The sequence below is a fragment of the Colossoma macropomum genome, unplaced genomic scaffold (genome assembly GCF_904425465.1).
Source record: "Colossoma macropomum unplaced genomic scaffold, Colossoma_macropomum, whole genome shotgun sequence".
Lineage (NCBI taxonomy): Eukaryota > Metazoa > Chordata > Actinopteri > Characiformes > Serrasalmidae > Colossoma > Colossoma macropomum.
In genome coordinates this window covers 42250006-42264891 of record NW_023494792.1, presented here as the reverse complement: position 1 = coordinate 42264891, position 14886 = coordinate 42250006, and the positions used below count along the sequence as shown (strand labels likewise).

The 14886-nt window shown below is 37.3% G+C and overlaps 1 protein-coding gene across 1 annotated transcript in view; it reads left to right on the top strand.

The window, feature by feature from the left end:
• The window catches only part of LOC118812328 (thyrotropin-releasing hormone-degrading ectoenzyme-like), a 357198-nt gene extending 343797 nt beyond the window's left edge, over positions 1-13401 (top strand). The window contains exons 18-20 of the mRNA XM_036577232.1: positions 6197-6337; positions 6632-6713; positions 11891-13401. Of these exons, the coding sequence (XP_036433125.1) occupies positions 6197-6337; positions 6632-6713; positions 11891-12034 (367 nt within the window). The 3' untranslated portion in view covers positions 12035-13401. The remainder of the gene's footprint in view (positions 1-6196; positions 6338-6631; positions 6714-11890) is intronic.
• Positions 13402-14886: the final 1485 nt, after the last annotated feature.

The window sequence follows — 14886 nt, the reverse complement described above, 5'->3', positions numbered from 1 at the left end:
CATTGTGTGTTTGCTAATTCTATGCTAAATAATGAAATAGTGTTCCTGAGATCAGCACTTTTTTGAATGGTTAAATTGCACCATTACAATAGCATGGCATGTTTTCTTAGATTCAGTGGTAAAAAAAATATATATGAAAAGGTTTAATTTTTAAGAGTTACATGGGTTAAATGGCACCTCAACCATGGAATCACACTCTTAAATGGTATGATATGATGATTTGTGCCGGTATGACCAGAGACATGAACTAACAAGGTAAAAAATGGTCATTTTTTATTTCAATTTGACTTTCAGGCAATAGGTTAAAAATTTTTGTTTGATGTCATCACATGGTACAATATTTGAGCTTTGATTTCACAAAACAAAGACAGTTGCACCTGTTGTCTGTGAAATTCAAACAAGTTTCAAATTACATTCATGATTCTTTACATTATGCAAAACAAGTGAAACTCAGATTAAATCTCAGCAAACATAAACAAGTGTAATGTGAAAAGCCAGTCTTAAATTCAGTCCATGGGTCTAGGATGGTCTATGATGTAGATACTGGACAAAGCTAATTTTGAGCTAGACATAAAGGAGGCCAGTTGTTTAGCCTGCTTTATGTGGCCAAGAAAGTGCTATCTGCATGTTACCAGACCAAAAATGACACCAAAGGAACAAATTAAGCACACAAAAGTGCCATATTGCATCATAGTTAATGTGCAAACGAAGCAATGTTTGTTCTACTGGAAAGCATAAATTAGCTTTTAGTATCTCCCTTGCCCCACAGGCGCTTCCTGAGTAAAGTGTTTAATTCAGACTACAGCCAAAAGTAGAGAAAGCTACCTTGCATCCCAAAAGGCCAACTTTGTCACCTTGTCTTGTTTGCTACACTTCCTTGCAAACTCGAAGCATCTGCTGGTCCAGCATGTTAAGCGCTGTCCCAGTAGACAAAGAGACGAGTGGAGAAACTCTGAAGTAAGAAATTAGCAAAGGAGCCAAGGAGAAACTTCTGGGTGGCACCCTCAGAGATTTATCGCTCATTGTCACGCAGCTTCAGCACTGTTTGGAAGCTAATGAGGGCGGCAGTTGCTCATGCACTTTATCGCTAAAGTCAGGTATATTTGTGTCAAGCTGGAGCCCAAGGAATAAGGGCTAATCTTGGGCTAGTTCTTCATGATGCACTTCGGCACACAGCTGAAACTAAGTTTGGCAGTGAGGAAACACTGAGAAATGCAATCTCACATATGGCCATATAGTACAGAAATTTCACACAGTCTTTTTCCCCTGACAGTGCTCTGAAACACGAGTGTCATTTCAGATTCTGACTGCAAATCAAAGTGTAAACGTGAAAACGGCAGAGCTTGCAGAGGTGCCTGCTTGCTATTAGCACTGAATAATAGATGCTCTATTCTTAACCCTTTAGAAGTCTGGAGTTGGTTATTGTCGTTTTGCTACAATACTGCTGTGCAGTTTACATCAGTTGGGGACTCTCAGGGCCTTCTGGGCTTCTGGGGACTAAAAAATGCATGTCTTCTAATTTTTACTAGACTTTTAGAATCATCAGCTCCAGTAATATGGTAATACATTTTGGTTGGAAAAAATGATTAAAATCTTGAACCAGCCAAAGGAAATTTCTCTGATCAAGATGTTTTTTTCTCTGTGGTATCCGGGTAGGTACAGCCAAGTGAGCCCTCCCTTTGGTTAGGCCTTTAGGAGTTAGACAGAAGGCCTTATACGTTAGATAAACTACCAACATAGCCAATCACATGAGGACAAATGTCACTCTAGGCCTCTAGTTCTAGATACATTACTGACTATAAATATGAGTGGTAGTTTAACCAGTGTTGGCAGCTCTAAATCAGGGTTCATTATTAAAAGATTCACAGTGAAACTGCTACATTTAAGGTAAAATATCTGTTAATATCTGTTGCAAGCTTCAAATAAAATGTATGCAGCATTTTTTACAAGCCTCAAATGTTCATGTTTAATCTAGAATGGCTAAAAAATGCTCCTCTTGAATATTAGCAGCCACTGGCTATTATTAAAAATCTCTGAGGGGTGCCAACAGAAATTGGTATCATCATAAAGGTGTTATTTTTCTAGTTTTTTACCAAGTTTTGAAATTTGGGGGACAAACTGGAGGCCTAGTGTTAATAGTCACAGTTCACCACTGGTTTACATTAGTTATTCACATGTAATTACATAATTACATAATTAATTACATAGTTAATTAATTACATGTACCTTTGTTCTGTCGTCCAACCTCAAAATTGCACACAAAAACTTTTCTTCCAATTCAAATCATAATGTAATATTTCCTTTTCTATTTACAAGTGTAAATGTGGTATGGATTGAATGTTCAGGATCTGCGATTTCCACCGAATCTTTCCACTTGTTTCAATGAGTTGCAAGTGAGAAATGGTTCAAGAAGAATAAGAAGAGGACTATTCATGTTGTATAGGCCATGGGGGATCTATCAGGGTTAAAAGAAAAACATGCATCTGCTTCTTCTGCACAATAATGGATGGTGAAACTGAATTGTGTGCGCAGATACAAAGCTTGTCGGCATTAGCATTAATCTCCCGGGTGTTCTCCGGAGGACAAACGGAGTTCAAATGGAGAACAGAGAGGGAAAGAAGAAAAAAATGAGACATTGATGAGAAAGAGGGCCGTTTGGTTTCTCCTGACCACAGCGAAGCAATTACCCCGAATGTAATTGCAAATTGAAAACTTGTACACCGTGGCGGTGTCTTTTTCTGCAATGTCTCATTTCCTATTTCCTTCCTTAATCCCCACTTGACATTTTGCACCAATTTGACGCAAGTGAACGTGTCCGTGTTTGATTCTGTCTCTCCAGGTTAATTCTTTTTTAAAGATCCTGTATTATGGCATTAATACAACAAAAAAATGGTCTTGAATAATTAGCTTTCGTGCATGCTGTTCAACATCCGCCTGATTAAGTACAGAAGTGAATGGTGTTGTTATTCACCCGGCTACTTTAGAATTCTCCTGCGACGTGCTTTAAAGCTGCCGTCAGGGATTCTGAATAACAAAGCAGCAAACCTGACCTTCCGCTGTTTCGCAGAAATGGAAACGGATCGCGAGAACATTGCCCTATTAAAGTTCACAGACAAAGTTCCCAATGTAAGAATCAATACTGAATCACATTTAAATCTCTAAATGCCTTTTTTGCATTTGCATTTCTGGTAAACAACAGAATCCACACCTCTCATTTCAACCCCCATGAGAAGGTTAGTTGTATTTCAGTAAACAGACATTTGAAAGATGAAATGTCAACAGGCATATACTGTAAGTTTGCATAGAAGTTTTAACATGACTTGAAAATCACTTGCTAAAATGAACTGCATGTAAACTAGCATTTTAAACTGTAATACCAATTGTAAGCAGAGACAGTGATATTTATTTAAGCAAGACTGTTATGAGTGTGATTTGATCATAGCAGATCACAACAGCCATCATGTTATACACCACCTTGAATGTTCTATTGCTTTATATAAATTCAAATAAGCAAAGAAACATTGTTTTAAATATATGTTTTCTAATACTGTCAGTCTCCTCTGCCAAAAAAGTGCCTATTAGTATCAGGGGGTAAAAGAGAAACTGTGATCAAGTGAAAGTGTAGATACTTTGACAGAATCTTACTCAGTTAAAAGTATATCACTGCTGTCAGAACAAAACCGTGTATCTCCAAAATAGTAACTTTACAGGAGGAGGAAAAAACAAACTTTTACTTTTAATGTAAGTCAATGGAACCAGGCTTTTTTTCCAAGGCATTTTAGGGCATTTCTTTTTAGTTCTTTTATTCATCATTAAAATTTACCCACATTGTAAAGAGCAACAGGCATTTTCAATTTAGGTCAAAAATTACATTTTTTTTGCATTTTACTTTTTCCCTTGAGTCTACTTATGACATGTTTTGTGGTTTTATATACCAAAAACAGTCTTCATTTTTAACAGAAACAAATTTGTTTTTATGTGATTATTTTCCAGCTTCACTACATTCCTTAGAATTAAACATGTTGTTTTGTTACTGTGACTTTAAGAGTGGTATATGTAAATGAGCTCTGTATTGTGCTTCAAACATATTGTGCTGAAACACTCCTTATAACCTCAGCATGAATGGGTGGGGCTTAACTAATGTTAGTGGAAAAGCTGGATATATGTTTTTGAGTTTTCATGACATCACAAAAACAGTGAATTAAAACCGGCTGTATTTACAGCGTAGTTACCAAATGGGAAGTTGTGATAAAAACAAAAAATTGGGGGGCTTATGGCAGGGCTTATTGGTGGGTAGGATACACAGCTTCACCACCACTTGTCATCATATGATATCCGCACCATAATAAACTGTGAATTAAATGTCAATAACAATAAAATAAAAGAAAGGGGTTATTGTTCATAAAAGACAGGGTGGTGGTGTGGCCGGTGGATATTGGACCAGGTTTTAAAAAAAAAGACAAGAGAAAACAGAAAAATCTCCTGGCCTTTGAGATTTGAAACAAGTACTTGGAAGGTTTGAATGAAAATGTAAGGAATAGTATGTGTTTTCTTATGGAAATGTGATTGAGTAAAAGTACAAGGATTACATTTCAATAGTACATATGTAAAGTACAAATCCTCCAAAATTATACTTATAATAGTAGCAAAGTATAATAATTTAAGTGCTTTCTGCCCTGTTTATTGCTACTTAGCAACCAGTGGTCAGTGGAATGAAACAGTCATGGTGAAAATATATCAGATATAGCAACATGGGCACTTTTCAGGCTCGACAGTACATAGAATTGTCTATCCAGAATTGCTCCAGCCTAACAATGCATAACTATAGAGCAAGTAAGCAGGGGGCCCTGAGGACCATTTTGTAGACCACTGGTCTAGAACATCATGACTAATGAGACCATGAGAACAGTATTTTTTACTTAAAGCTGCACTATGTCAGTTTTGGGGATTTGGAGACCTCTCTGGTGGAAATATGTAATTGTATGCAGCGTGCAGAAAAACATTTTGTAACGTGAGTTGTGCTTCAGACCCCTTTCCCGGACGGATGAATCTAATACTGGGAAGCATGTTGAAAAAGTATTCAAGGAGAACTTTCCAATGATGTAACAAAATTGTCATCAAACTTTCATCAGTAGGATGTCAATTTGGTACCACTTCATAATTACAGGCCCCTATAAATAGCAGTTTAATCATTACATAATGATGGTTAATGTTAATAATTACATGATTGTTACATATGCATGAATGATTAACCATTTACTTACTGACTTGCAAATAAAGCATTATAAATGGGTTTCATAAATGTATTATGTTTAAGTGTAATAAGTAATACAATGTGTTTTAAGTCACAATTTTATAATAGGGGAAATATTAATGATTATTAATCTTTAAAAAAAGTATATATTAACCACTTAGTAATGACAAACTAAGCATTAGAGAAATGTTTACGCATCACAAAGTAACAAAATACTAAACTACTTAATCATTTGAATAATGATGTATGATTAATTCATAATTATCAACTGGTTTGTGCAATTAAGTAAATGGTTAATAATTCAAGTTATATATTTTAAGAGTTGTGGCTCGTAGTTATTTTTTGTACATCACTAAGTAAATGGTTAATAATTCAAATGGTGCCATTTATTAATATGTAACTATTATATAGTTATTAGTATTCATTAACAAATAGTTATTGTTAGCATGTTGTTTTGCTGCCTCTTTCTATTTTAACCAAAAATCTAACATAGTGCAGCTTTAACATGAAAACCTTTGTTTAAAAACCACAAATACAAGACCTACCAGAATTATTGGCACCCTTACCATGAGCAACCAGGGCTAGGGAAATATGTTTGATCCTACAGTGAAAATGTTATGTATATTCTTTTTTTTTCTCAAAAAGACACTGCAGTTAAAGCTACACCTCCAACCAACTCAATAGGACACACAAGTCCAGGGAAACATTTCTTGTGTCCTAAAAATAACCATGTACACATGCTGAAACAGGAAGAAAGATGCTGAGGACACACAATACCTAATTAAGGTCATATTTAGCAGCTAACACATATAGTATACATTATTTATGTCTGTTTTATATTCACATATGCATATTGGACACAACAGGGACTCTGCAGTGTTCACAGCGGACACTGCTAATATTTATGTCTGTTTGTTTGTTTATTTGTTTGTTGTTTTTTAGACTGCTCAACCTCTCTCTAAGCTCGGACCTGGTGCCGGATCAGGACGTGATCGACGTGATCATCCACGTCGGCCGCAATCCGCACGGACGCCATTTAGCGTGGAGGTACTTCAGGGAAAAGTGGGACATGCTAAACTCCAGGTACGTTTTTCTAAAGTCGCAGGCAATTCTTCTTTTCACCAGTGTGTGTTTTTGTATAAATCTTTAACACTCGTCTTTCTCTCAGTGTCTTATGAAATATATATGCGCTTTCTCACAGTCATAAGCCGACACTGCTGAATCTTGATTTTCTTGTTTGTGTGTGGAGCTATAGAGCGCATAATGAATAATATTTATTGGCTTTGCTGTGTGCGTGGCCCCCGGAGTGGTGCGCCGTGGCTTGTAAACAGCGAAGCTTTATTGAGAGTGACTCTCCTCGTTTTTTTTCCCATGCAGGTATGGAGAGGCCTTATTTATGAACTCTAAATTAATCAGCGGGGTGACGGAGTTTCTCAACACTGAGAGTGAGCTCACTGAGGTGAGTCTGACGCTAATACAGCTCCGCTAGCAGCAGCTTTCAGCCAGGGCACACTTCTGAACAGCTGGAGTTGTTGGGGAAATGAGATAGCCATCAAAAGATAAATCACATCTTTTTTTTCTTTACTCTCTTAGTAAAACTCTGGATAACCAGGTTCCTTTAGGAGAAGAAAATGACAAATACGTCTAAATGGAACCCTAAAACCCTAGAAGTCTGTTTTCTCCATCACATTAATATAGAATAAACCTTCAAGACACATTTCTATGCATGTTCATTCCATACTAACTGTGATCAGAGAAAGGCTTCTGTTACTTTTGTCAGGCTAGAGCATTTGTATGGAATATACCCTCACTGGCCACTTTATCAGAAACCCTTTTCTAGTAGCTCTACCTTGCTGGTGTCCAGATAGAGACTATAGACCATCAGTTGATGCACAGTTTGTGTTAGCCATCCTCCTGCCCTTCATCCTACCCACCCAGAGAGAGGGATGCCAATTAAGCTTTCTGCATCACTGGGAATCAACCTTCAGGGAGCTGCACCACTCAGAGCTACCAAAGGTCAGCTACTGACCAGAGAGCTGCTGGATATTTTTGGGTGGCGGACACCTCTTAACCTAGCAGTGACAATGACGTAAAAAAACCTTAGCACTACACACAGTACTATGACCACTACCATGTCAGTGTGACCGCTGTGCTGAAAATTATCCACCACCCAAATAATATCTGAACAACAGCGGTCTTGTGGTCAGAAACTGACCAATTATGAAGGGAGCTGATAATAGGTTTAACAGTCTGTAATTGTACACTTACATAGTGGACATATAAGGCAAGGGTTTCTTATAAAGTGGCTAGTGAGTGGAAGTACAAGTCAGGTGTTTCTAATAAAGTGGCCAGTGAGTGAAGGTACAACTTAGGAGTTTCTAATAAAGTGGCCAGTGAGTGAAAGTACAAGGTAGGAGTTTCTAATAAAGTGGCCAGTGAGTGGAAGTAGAAGTCTGGTGTTTCTAATAAAGTGGCCAGTGACTGGAAATAAATGGTAGAGTTTTTAATTAAGTGGTCAGTGAGTGGAAGTACAAAGTGGGTGTTGCTAATAAAGATGGACAGTCAGTGGAAGGACAAATTATGTGTTTCCATTAAAGTAGCCAGTGAGTGGAAATAAAAGGTAGAGGTTTCTAATAAAGTGGTTGGAGAGCGTAGTTTTAAGGTCTGTACTGTCAGATTAAAAACACAAGCAGAAAGACTTTGCATTGCTGTGCCTTTAACAGACGCACCTCAAAAGGCCCTGTGGTGAAACACTGCAAACAATTAACTAGAACAGAATCAGTCATTGCTTGCTTTAGTCCAGTGCTGAAATATTTATGTTTTAGTGTCTGTGTTGGTTTAATTGCTAGTCTCGGCTGTTATGGTTTCCCCTGCAGCAGGCTGAATTTGTAGTGAATTATGAAAAAAACGACACAAATGTTTCTTCTGTGTAACCAAACCCCAGGTGTCCATGAATTAGAGGAAACTCCAAAATTCTGTTTACTTATTATAATTCTGTCATTTACTTACCCACAAACGATTAACCCTGTTGCCGAAATGGCCTGTATATTCATTTATTCAAATGCATGCAGCGTTTGTCCCTGAGGGGCCCTGAATGCTGATGCCTGTCTCTGACTTCCACCAAGCTGCAGCTTTTACTTTTCCACACTTGCGTTTTTCTTAAATAGCACATTAGCATTTTGTCATAGACAATGAAGTGCAAGAAGAGCACTTTATGGCCTTTTTATGCGTTTGGCACTAAAGTAAGGTGGGAAATAGCTTTGAGATTTCCAGTGGTATCAGAGGTAGGTTAAGCATGTGGTTTATATTAATGGTGCACTAGGTTTGAACGAGTCTGCTGGGGACTACCAATGTCAAAATGAGGAACGACCAAAATACCTATTTTGAACAAATGTTCGTAAGCATTTGGGAGCGTAGAGTTACTACACTTTCAGAAAAAAGCTACTAAACTGTCACTGGGGTGGTACCTCCAGGGAAGCATCTTCATTATCTTTAGTTAGAAAAACATAATTGTACCATATTCCATTGCAGTTATCTTTTTTTTAAGTGGCACTGACTCCTTTCTTCATTCCATGCTTTGTATTTTATTTTTCTATTCTACAATGTTAGATTATGAAAATATACCCCTTTCCCCATGAAAAAGTGAATGTTGTGTACCTTTAAATCTTATTAATTGGACCTCAAGATTATTGTTGCAGTTTTGAGGGTTCATTTACATAGTTTGTACTTGTACAGTACCCATTTCTTGGCAGTATATAGCCATTTTGCTATACTACTCAATTGTAATTATGTAATTACATATGTAATTACATAAGTATTACATAACAAATGACAAAAACATGGTAAAAATGTCATTTTGTTTCTTCCTACAGACTTTTCATTTAATACAAATCATAATAAACTACCTTCTCTTGTACTTATAAACACAAGTGTATATAGACTAAAAGATTAGAATCTACACTTTCCATACAATTTCTTCACTTGTTTCAGTGAACTACTATTCAGAAATAATTCACATACAATCAGAACATGGTTTTATCATTGATTATATCTATGATAACTGACGTTTTAAGCTACCTTGGCTATTTTGTCACTATACCATCTAGCTTGAGGTGATGTTATGTTGTTATTCACTGTGCATTCATTTTAGACATCTTTGTTACTAATTGGCAGGAGAGATTTAGCCGTGTTTTGGAAGACTGAAAAAGCAAAGAAACTCCCTCTTTTTTCTTGGCATAAGAACAACAATTCTATAATTCTGTTTACTTCAAACTTCCTCCCCAGCCTCATTCCCATAAGTAGCATTGTTATCTACTCAATTACATGTCAGTCATTTGCATGTAAATGCATGGTTTTGTATTCCACTCCTGTTTGGCTTAGTTAGAGGAGTAAGCTGGAGCTGTAGATAGGCTAAAAATACACAACACTCATTAGTTAAGAAGACACACTCTCTTCAAGCACGCAATACAGGCGTGTTAGGAGTGCACCGAGTGAATTCAAAGCTGCTCAGGAACGGAGCGGACAAAGCTTTAGTCCAAAAGGCTTAAACCATTTTCAGTTTCATATTAAAAACATGAGAAAATGAGAATATCCATGGCATTCCTCATTGAATTAACACTTTTTCACAGTAGCCATAAAAAAACAGGCAACTTCTGCCTGTTTGGAGGTCCTTCAAAACCTCTTCTTTGGAGGGCCTTAGCTTTTTGTTTCGATGTACCATCACACAACATAAAAATGTTGGGAAATTTTCTGTTTGTAGCTATTTATCCAGGATAGATGAATTCCATTCAATCAAAAAGAGAAGTATTTTATGTTGACCTGTACAGAAAATGTAAATACACATACCTGGCAGTTATAATGGTCATGCATTTTGCCAGACAAATCAAGGAGCTTGAGTTTTATATTTGCAAATAATTATCACAACAGTAATCACTGTCATATTGAAAAATTATGTCTGCTCAAATGTCTATATATTGTAACAACATTTTGCATTTAAAAAAAAACTGCCAACAGCCCCTGGCAGTACCTGTAATGAAAAATGAGGCTTTATTATAAAGCGGTTTGGCAAAACTCAATGTCGTTGAACAGGCAAGGGTCAAATCCACAAAAGCCAAAAAACAAAGAAAGACAAACATAACAAATCCATGCAACCAGATCCAAAGGGCAAAAGAAAAAAAGCAAAGTCAAAGAGTCCAAAGGCAAGATTGAAAAAGACAAAGGGCAATCTGACAAAAAACGCTCAGTAGTTCTCACAAACAGAAACAATACCTCGCAAGGACCCTAAGGTAAAAGCCCGGGCTTTATACTAATAAGTCATATGACAAGAAACACAGGTGAATGAAGTTAGTATTCAGGTGAATGCGAGTGATGATTGGAGTGCTGTGGAGTGTCATCAGTCACGTGATCTGCCTGTGGATTCTGGGAGATGAAGTTCATGGACACTTCAGAAACAGAGGGATGCGTGACAGCACCACCACAGTTCACTGGGGGGCGGCAACCCACAGGTTGAAAAACACTTCTAGTTAATCTGATTAAGCAGATTATGGGGGAAAATATTTTGTTTGATTGTATTAATTAAAAATATATGAGTCAATTTCTATTCTGCCAGTGGAGGCCACTAGGGGGGCTGAAGAAAAAGGTTAAGACCCCTCTCTTAACACATTTTGGCTTAAGCCTTCATTAAGGCGAGCCACATTAAAAACATCTGAGCTTTTAATTAAAAACACAGGAGAAACATTTCACACTGCTTCTGGTGTTTATTAATCTTGTTAGGTTTAATTTTATTTCTGTTTTTTATGTTCTTATGTTTAGATATTGTCCAATTGTTGCAACAAAACCTCTGGTATGTGAACTTTACAGGAGAAGAGAAAAACATTCATAACAATGTAACAAGATTTTGTTAGAAATACTGTTTCTATTGGTCTAAGTTCCATTTCTATTCTATAAAACATAAATAATTTTTGGGCTTTTGATTAATCTCCTAATCTCTCAAGACAAACTTTATAACACATTTGTTGCTTTTTTAAGGGGAATTCTATTTTCTTCTAATCTTTCTGCATAATTCAGTAATTGAGGTGCTAACAAAGTCATTCATAGTGATTTGCTGTGAAAAATGAAAGAAACTTACTGACTCTGGTTTTTTACAATGGTGGTGATAGGAATCACAATGTCTACAATACATTTTATTTACTATCCGAAACCACCAATGAACCTACACATGTCCTCTGAGTTTTTTCCATGACGTTTCACAAGGTTTTAATAAGACAGGAATGATGCAAAACTTTGCAAAGCTTCATATAAAAACATTTACTCCACGCTGTGAAAAATAATAGTTCCCAAATGGTTCTCAGCTTGTATATAGTATTGTAAATTTGTAATATAGTACTTTTAATTTGTAAAGAACCTTTACATTATATGGATGTTCTTTATACTTTAAAAAGAGTCTTGAGACTCGCACATTTCATTTCCAAAAAGGGCACCATCCAGTTAAGTTCTTTATAGAACCAAAAGTGGTTTCACTCCAAAAACATTGATTTGTTAGTGTACACTCTAAATTACCTTACTTGGCTTTGCTTTGCCTTTTAGATCTTGTGAAATAACCCTAGATTCTCCATTTCTGTCATTTTCCTTCCTCAGCTGAAGGATTTCATCGAGACAAGTGGTGGAGGGGCAGCGTCTGCTTTCGCTCGAGCCGTGGAGATCGTCCAAGCCAACGTGAAGTGGCACAACCTCTACAAACAGCAGTTCTATCAGTGGCTGAGGAAATCGCCCAACGGCTAACGAAGCACCTCACGCATTATCTGTTAGCATGGAATCTCTATCAAACATTTATAGGCCAATAACAATGGGAGGAGATAAGAGAAATTTAAAAACAACTTTTTTTTGACCCTGATAGTCTGTAAAATCAAGCCTTTTGTTTCCCCCTGGAAGAAGCAAGGACCAAGCCATGGCGGAAGCAGGCGAGGATAGACGCGGGACGGGTCGAAAAATGTCTTAGCGCGAGTGTTATTGAGTGTTGCATGGTGGTGTACATCTCTAGTGACATTTCTTCTTTCTTTCAGAGTAGCCCCTCCCTCCCCTATCGTTTCATGCATGAAAGTCATTTCCTCCAGTCGTCCTCAAAGCTCGCCCTTCTCTGAGTCCTTCGGAAGCTCAGGTTAAGATCTACGATATTTTCCCGAAAAGAAAAACTCAACTCAACTCAACAGTATATTAATCGCAACCTTAGATAAAGCACAAAGTCATCCAACATGACAATCAGTGTTGTGATTGGACCAGTCTTTATGGAAGGACAATGGAAAGTATACAAAGGGTGTTTATTTGCTTTCTTCAAGCCATAGAAAGAGAGAAGAGAGAAGAGTGGATCCGGCTTTGGCATTGTGTGGTTATTGGAGTTATTTGTGAGCCGCATACCAATTGGTTATATGTGTCTTGGTCTTGGGTCAGTTTAATGCATTCTCTATTAGCCCTGCTGATCCAAGGCCTGTCCTTGGATATCCAGTGTAAATGTTGAGTGGAAAATAATCAATGTGTCGATGTTTAATGGTCAATACGATGGAAAACACAGAGCGCTGGCCCGTCAATAAGGCGCGAGAGACGCATCTGGTCTTCATGGACAAGGAAACCCTGTTGCTACACCACGGTTGCTGTGGAGACGGGTCACAAGAGACACCGGCTGTTTTGTTTTCCTTGGGAATAAAGAATATGGACAAGTAGAAACAAAGAAAAGTGTGCAACATTCCTGAGTAAAAATAAATAAATAAATATATAAATAATCTCTTCCTCGCTCTGAAAACACCAACCCTCACTCCTGCAGCAGGCTAATAAACCCTTCAATCTTGTCGCAGGCAATCTCGCTGAAACAAAAATAGAACAGACAAACTTTTTATTTTCCTTTTCTTTTCTGGAGTCGAATCAAATCCCTGAACAAGTGATCTAGTCTGCAGGACATGCTATCAAAAAAACTTCCTCTCTACCCTGTGTGTTTTATCATGCTGTTCCATCATGCAGTTCCAGCTTTTTGCTCCCATATTGTGTTTTGACGTAAGCGCTTTCTTTTCTAAACGAGAGAAAATATCCTCTGTGTTTTGAGGAGAGCAGTGTAGAGATTTTACTGCTGACAATAAATTCTTTTGTATGGTAATGCACCCATGTCTAATTACGCCTGTCATTGTGGCTTATCTCCATCTATAATGTTGGAAAATCTGACGCTCTTATTCAGTCTGCTTTCTTCCGGTATGTATTCATGTTTCTGAATGCATACGATACTGTGCAACCCTCAGAGACCACCCTTCATTTATTTCATTTCCAGTCAAAACAGCCATTGAATACAGGTTGTTCATTTTTCTGCATGAAAAGATGTATTTAACATAAATTTGCACAGAGGCCTCAACAACTACGTATAATTTTTTCGGTATTTAAAGTGTCCACTCTTTACGCCTATTATAGCTTCCGTTCTTTACAGGCGTCTTGCTTTCAGTTTTTCAAAGAAATCTGCAGGGATACTTTTCCACACCTCCAAAGTTCAGTGATAGAAGTCGGTTGTATTTTCTGCTTCCTATGATCCAAGTAACCCCAAACACACTCAGTGATGTTGAGGTCTGGACTCTGGGTTGACCAGTCCGTTGTCCACTGTATACCAGCAGCTTCTTTGTTTTATTTGCAGATGTTCTTCGTTTTCTATATTCTTGTCTCAGTAAGGGCTTCTTGTCAGCTATACATCCTTTCAGACTAATAGCACTGGGTCGTCTTCTCACAGTGGAAGATGGACAGAAACAGCTGTGGATGTTTTCAGTTCTTTCTCTTGCATGGTTGTTAGGAGTCCCATTTTCTTTGTATCTTTATTCAGGTGGATTGTCTTCTATATAATCTCCTCAGAAACATCTCCTGAAAAATGAAGAACTTAATAACTGTTTTGACTGGAAATGAAATAAATGAAGGGTGGTCTCTGACTTTTGCACAGTACTATATGTATTCCAGCAGATATTCGTGTTACCGAATATAGGTTTCTGAACAAGCAATCCTAATCAGGGGCCCCCATACATACACTATATGTCCAAAAAATCTGTAGTCATACAATGTTTCTTCTGAAATCAAGTGTATTAATAAGGAATTTGTCTCTTATTATCTTGTGGGAAGGTTTACACTAGATGTTGGAACACTGCAGTTGATTTTAGCCATAAGAGCATTAGTGAGGTCAGGTACTGATGTTGGATGATTAGTTCTGGATCACAAACGCCACTCTAACTCATCCCAAAGGTGTTGGATGGAGCTCCATCACTCCAGAGATAAAGGGATTTTGAGTAAATAAGACAGATTAATTATGATTGACACTATATATATATATATATATATATATATATATATATATATATATATATATATATATATATATATACACATATCGTGTCAATCATATATATGCGTGTGTGTTTGTGTGTGTGTGTGTATGCATGCATTCAGAAATTCAGAATTACTTTGGGAACTGCTTTCGAATCTAAGGAAATGGTGAATTGTGGCATATAACTGTTCTGTGGGTGACGCAATGAATGCTTCATGTGTGCGTCAGACAGAAATAACCTGTGATCTCCGAGACACTGGAACAAAAAAGAAAAGCCTGACCGGGTTGAATG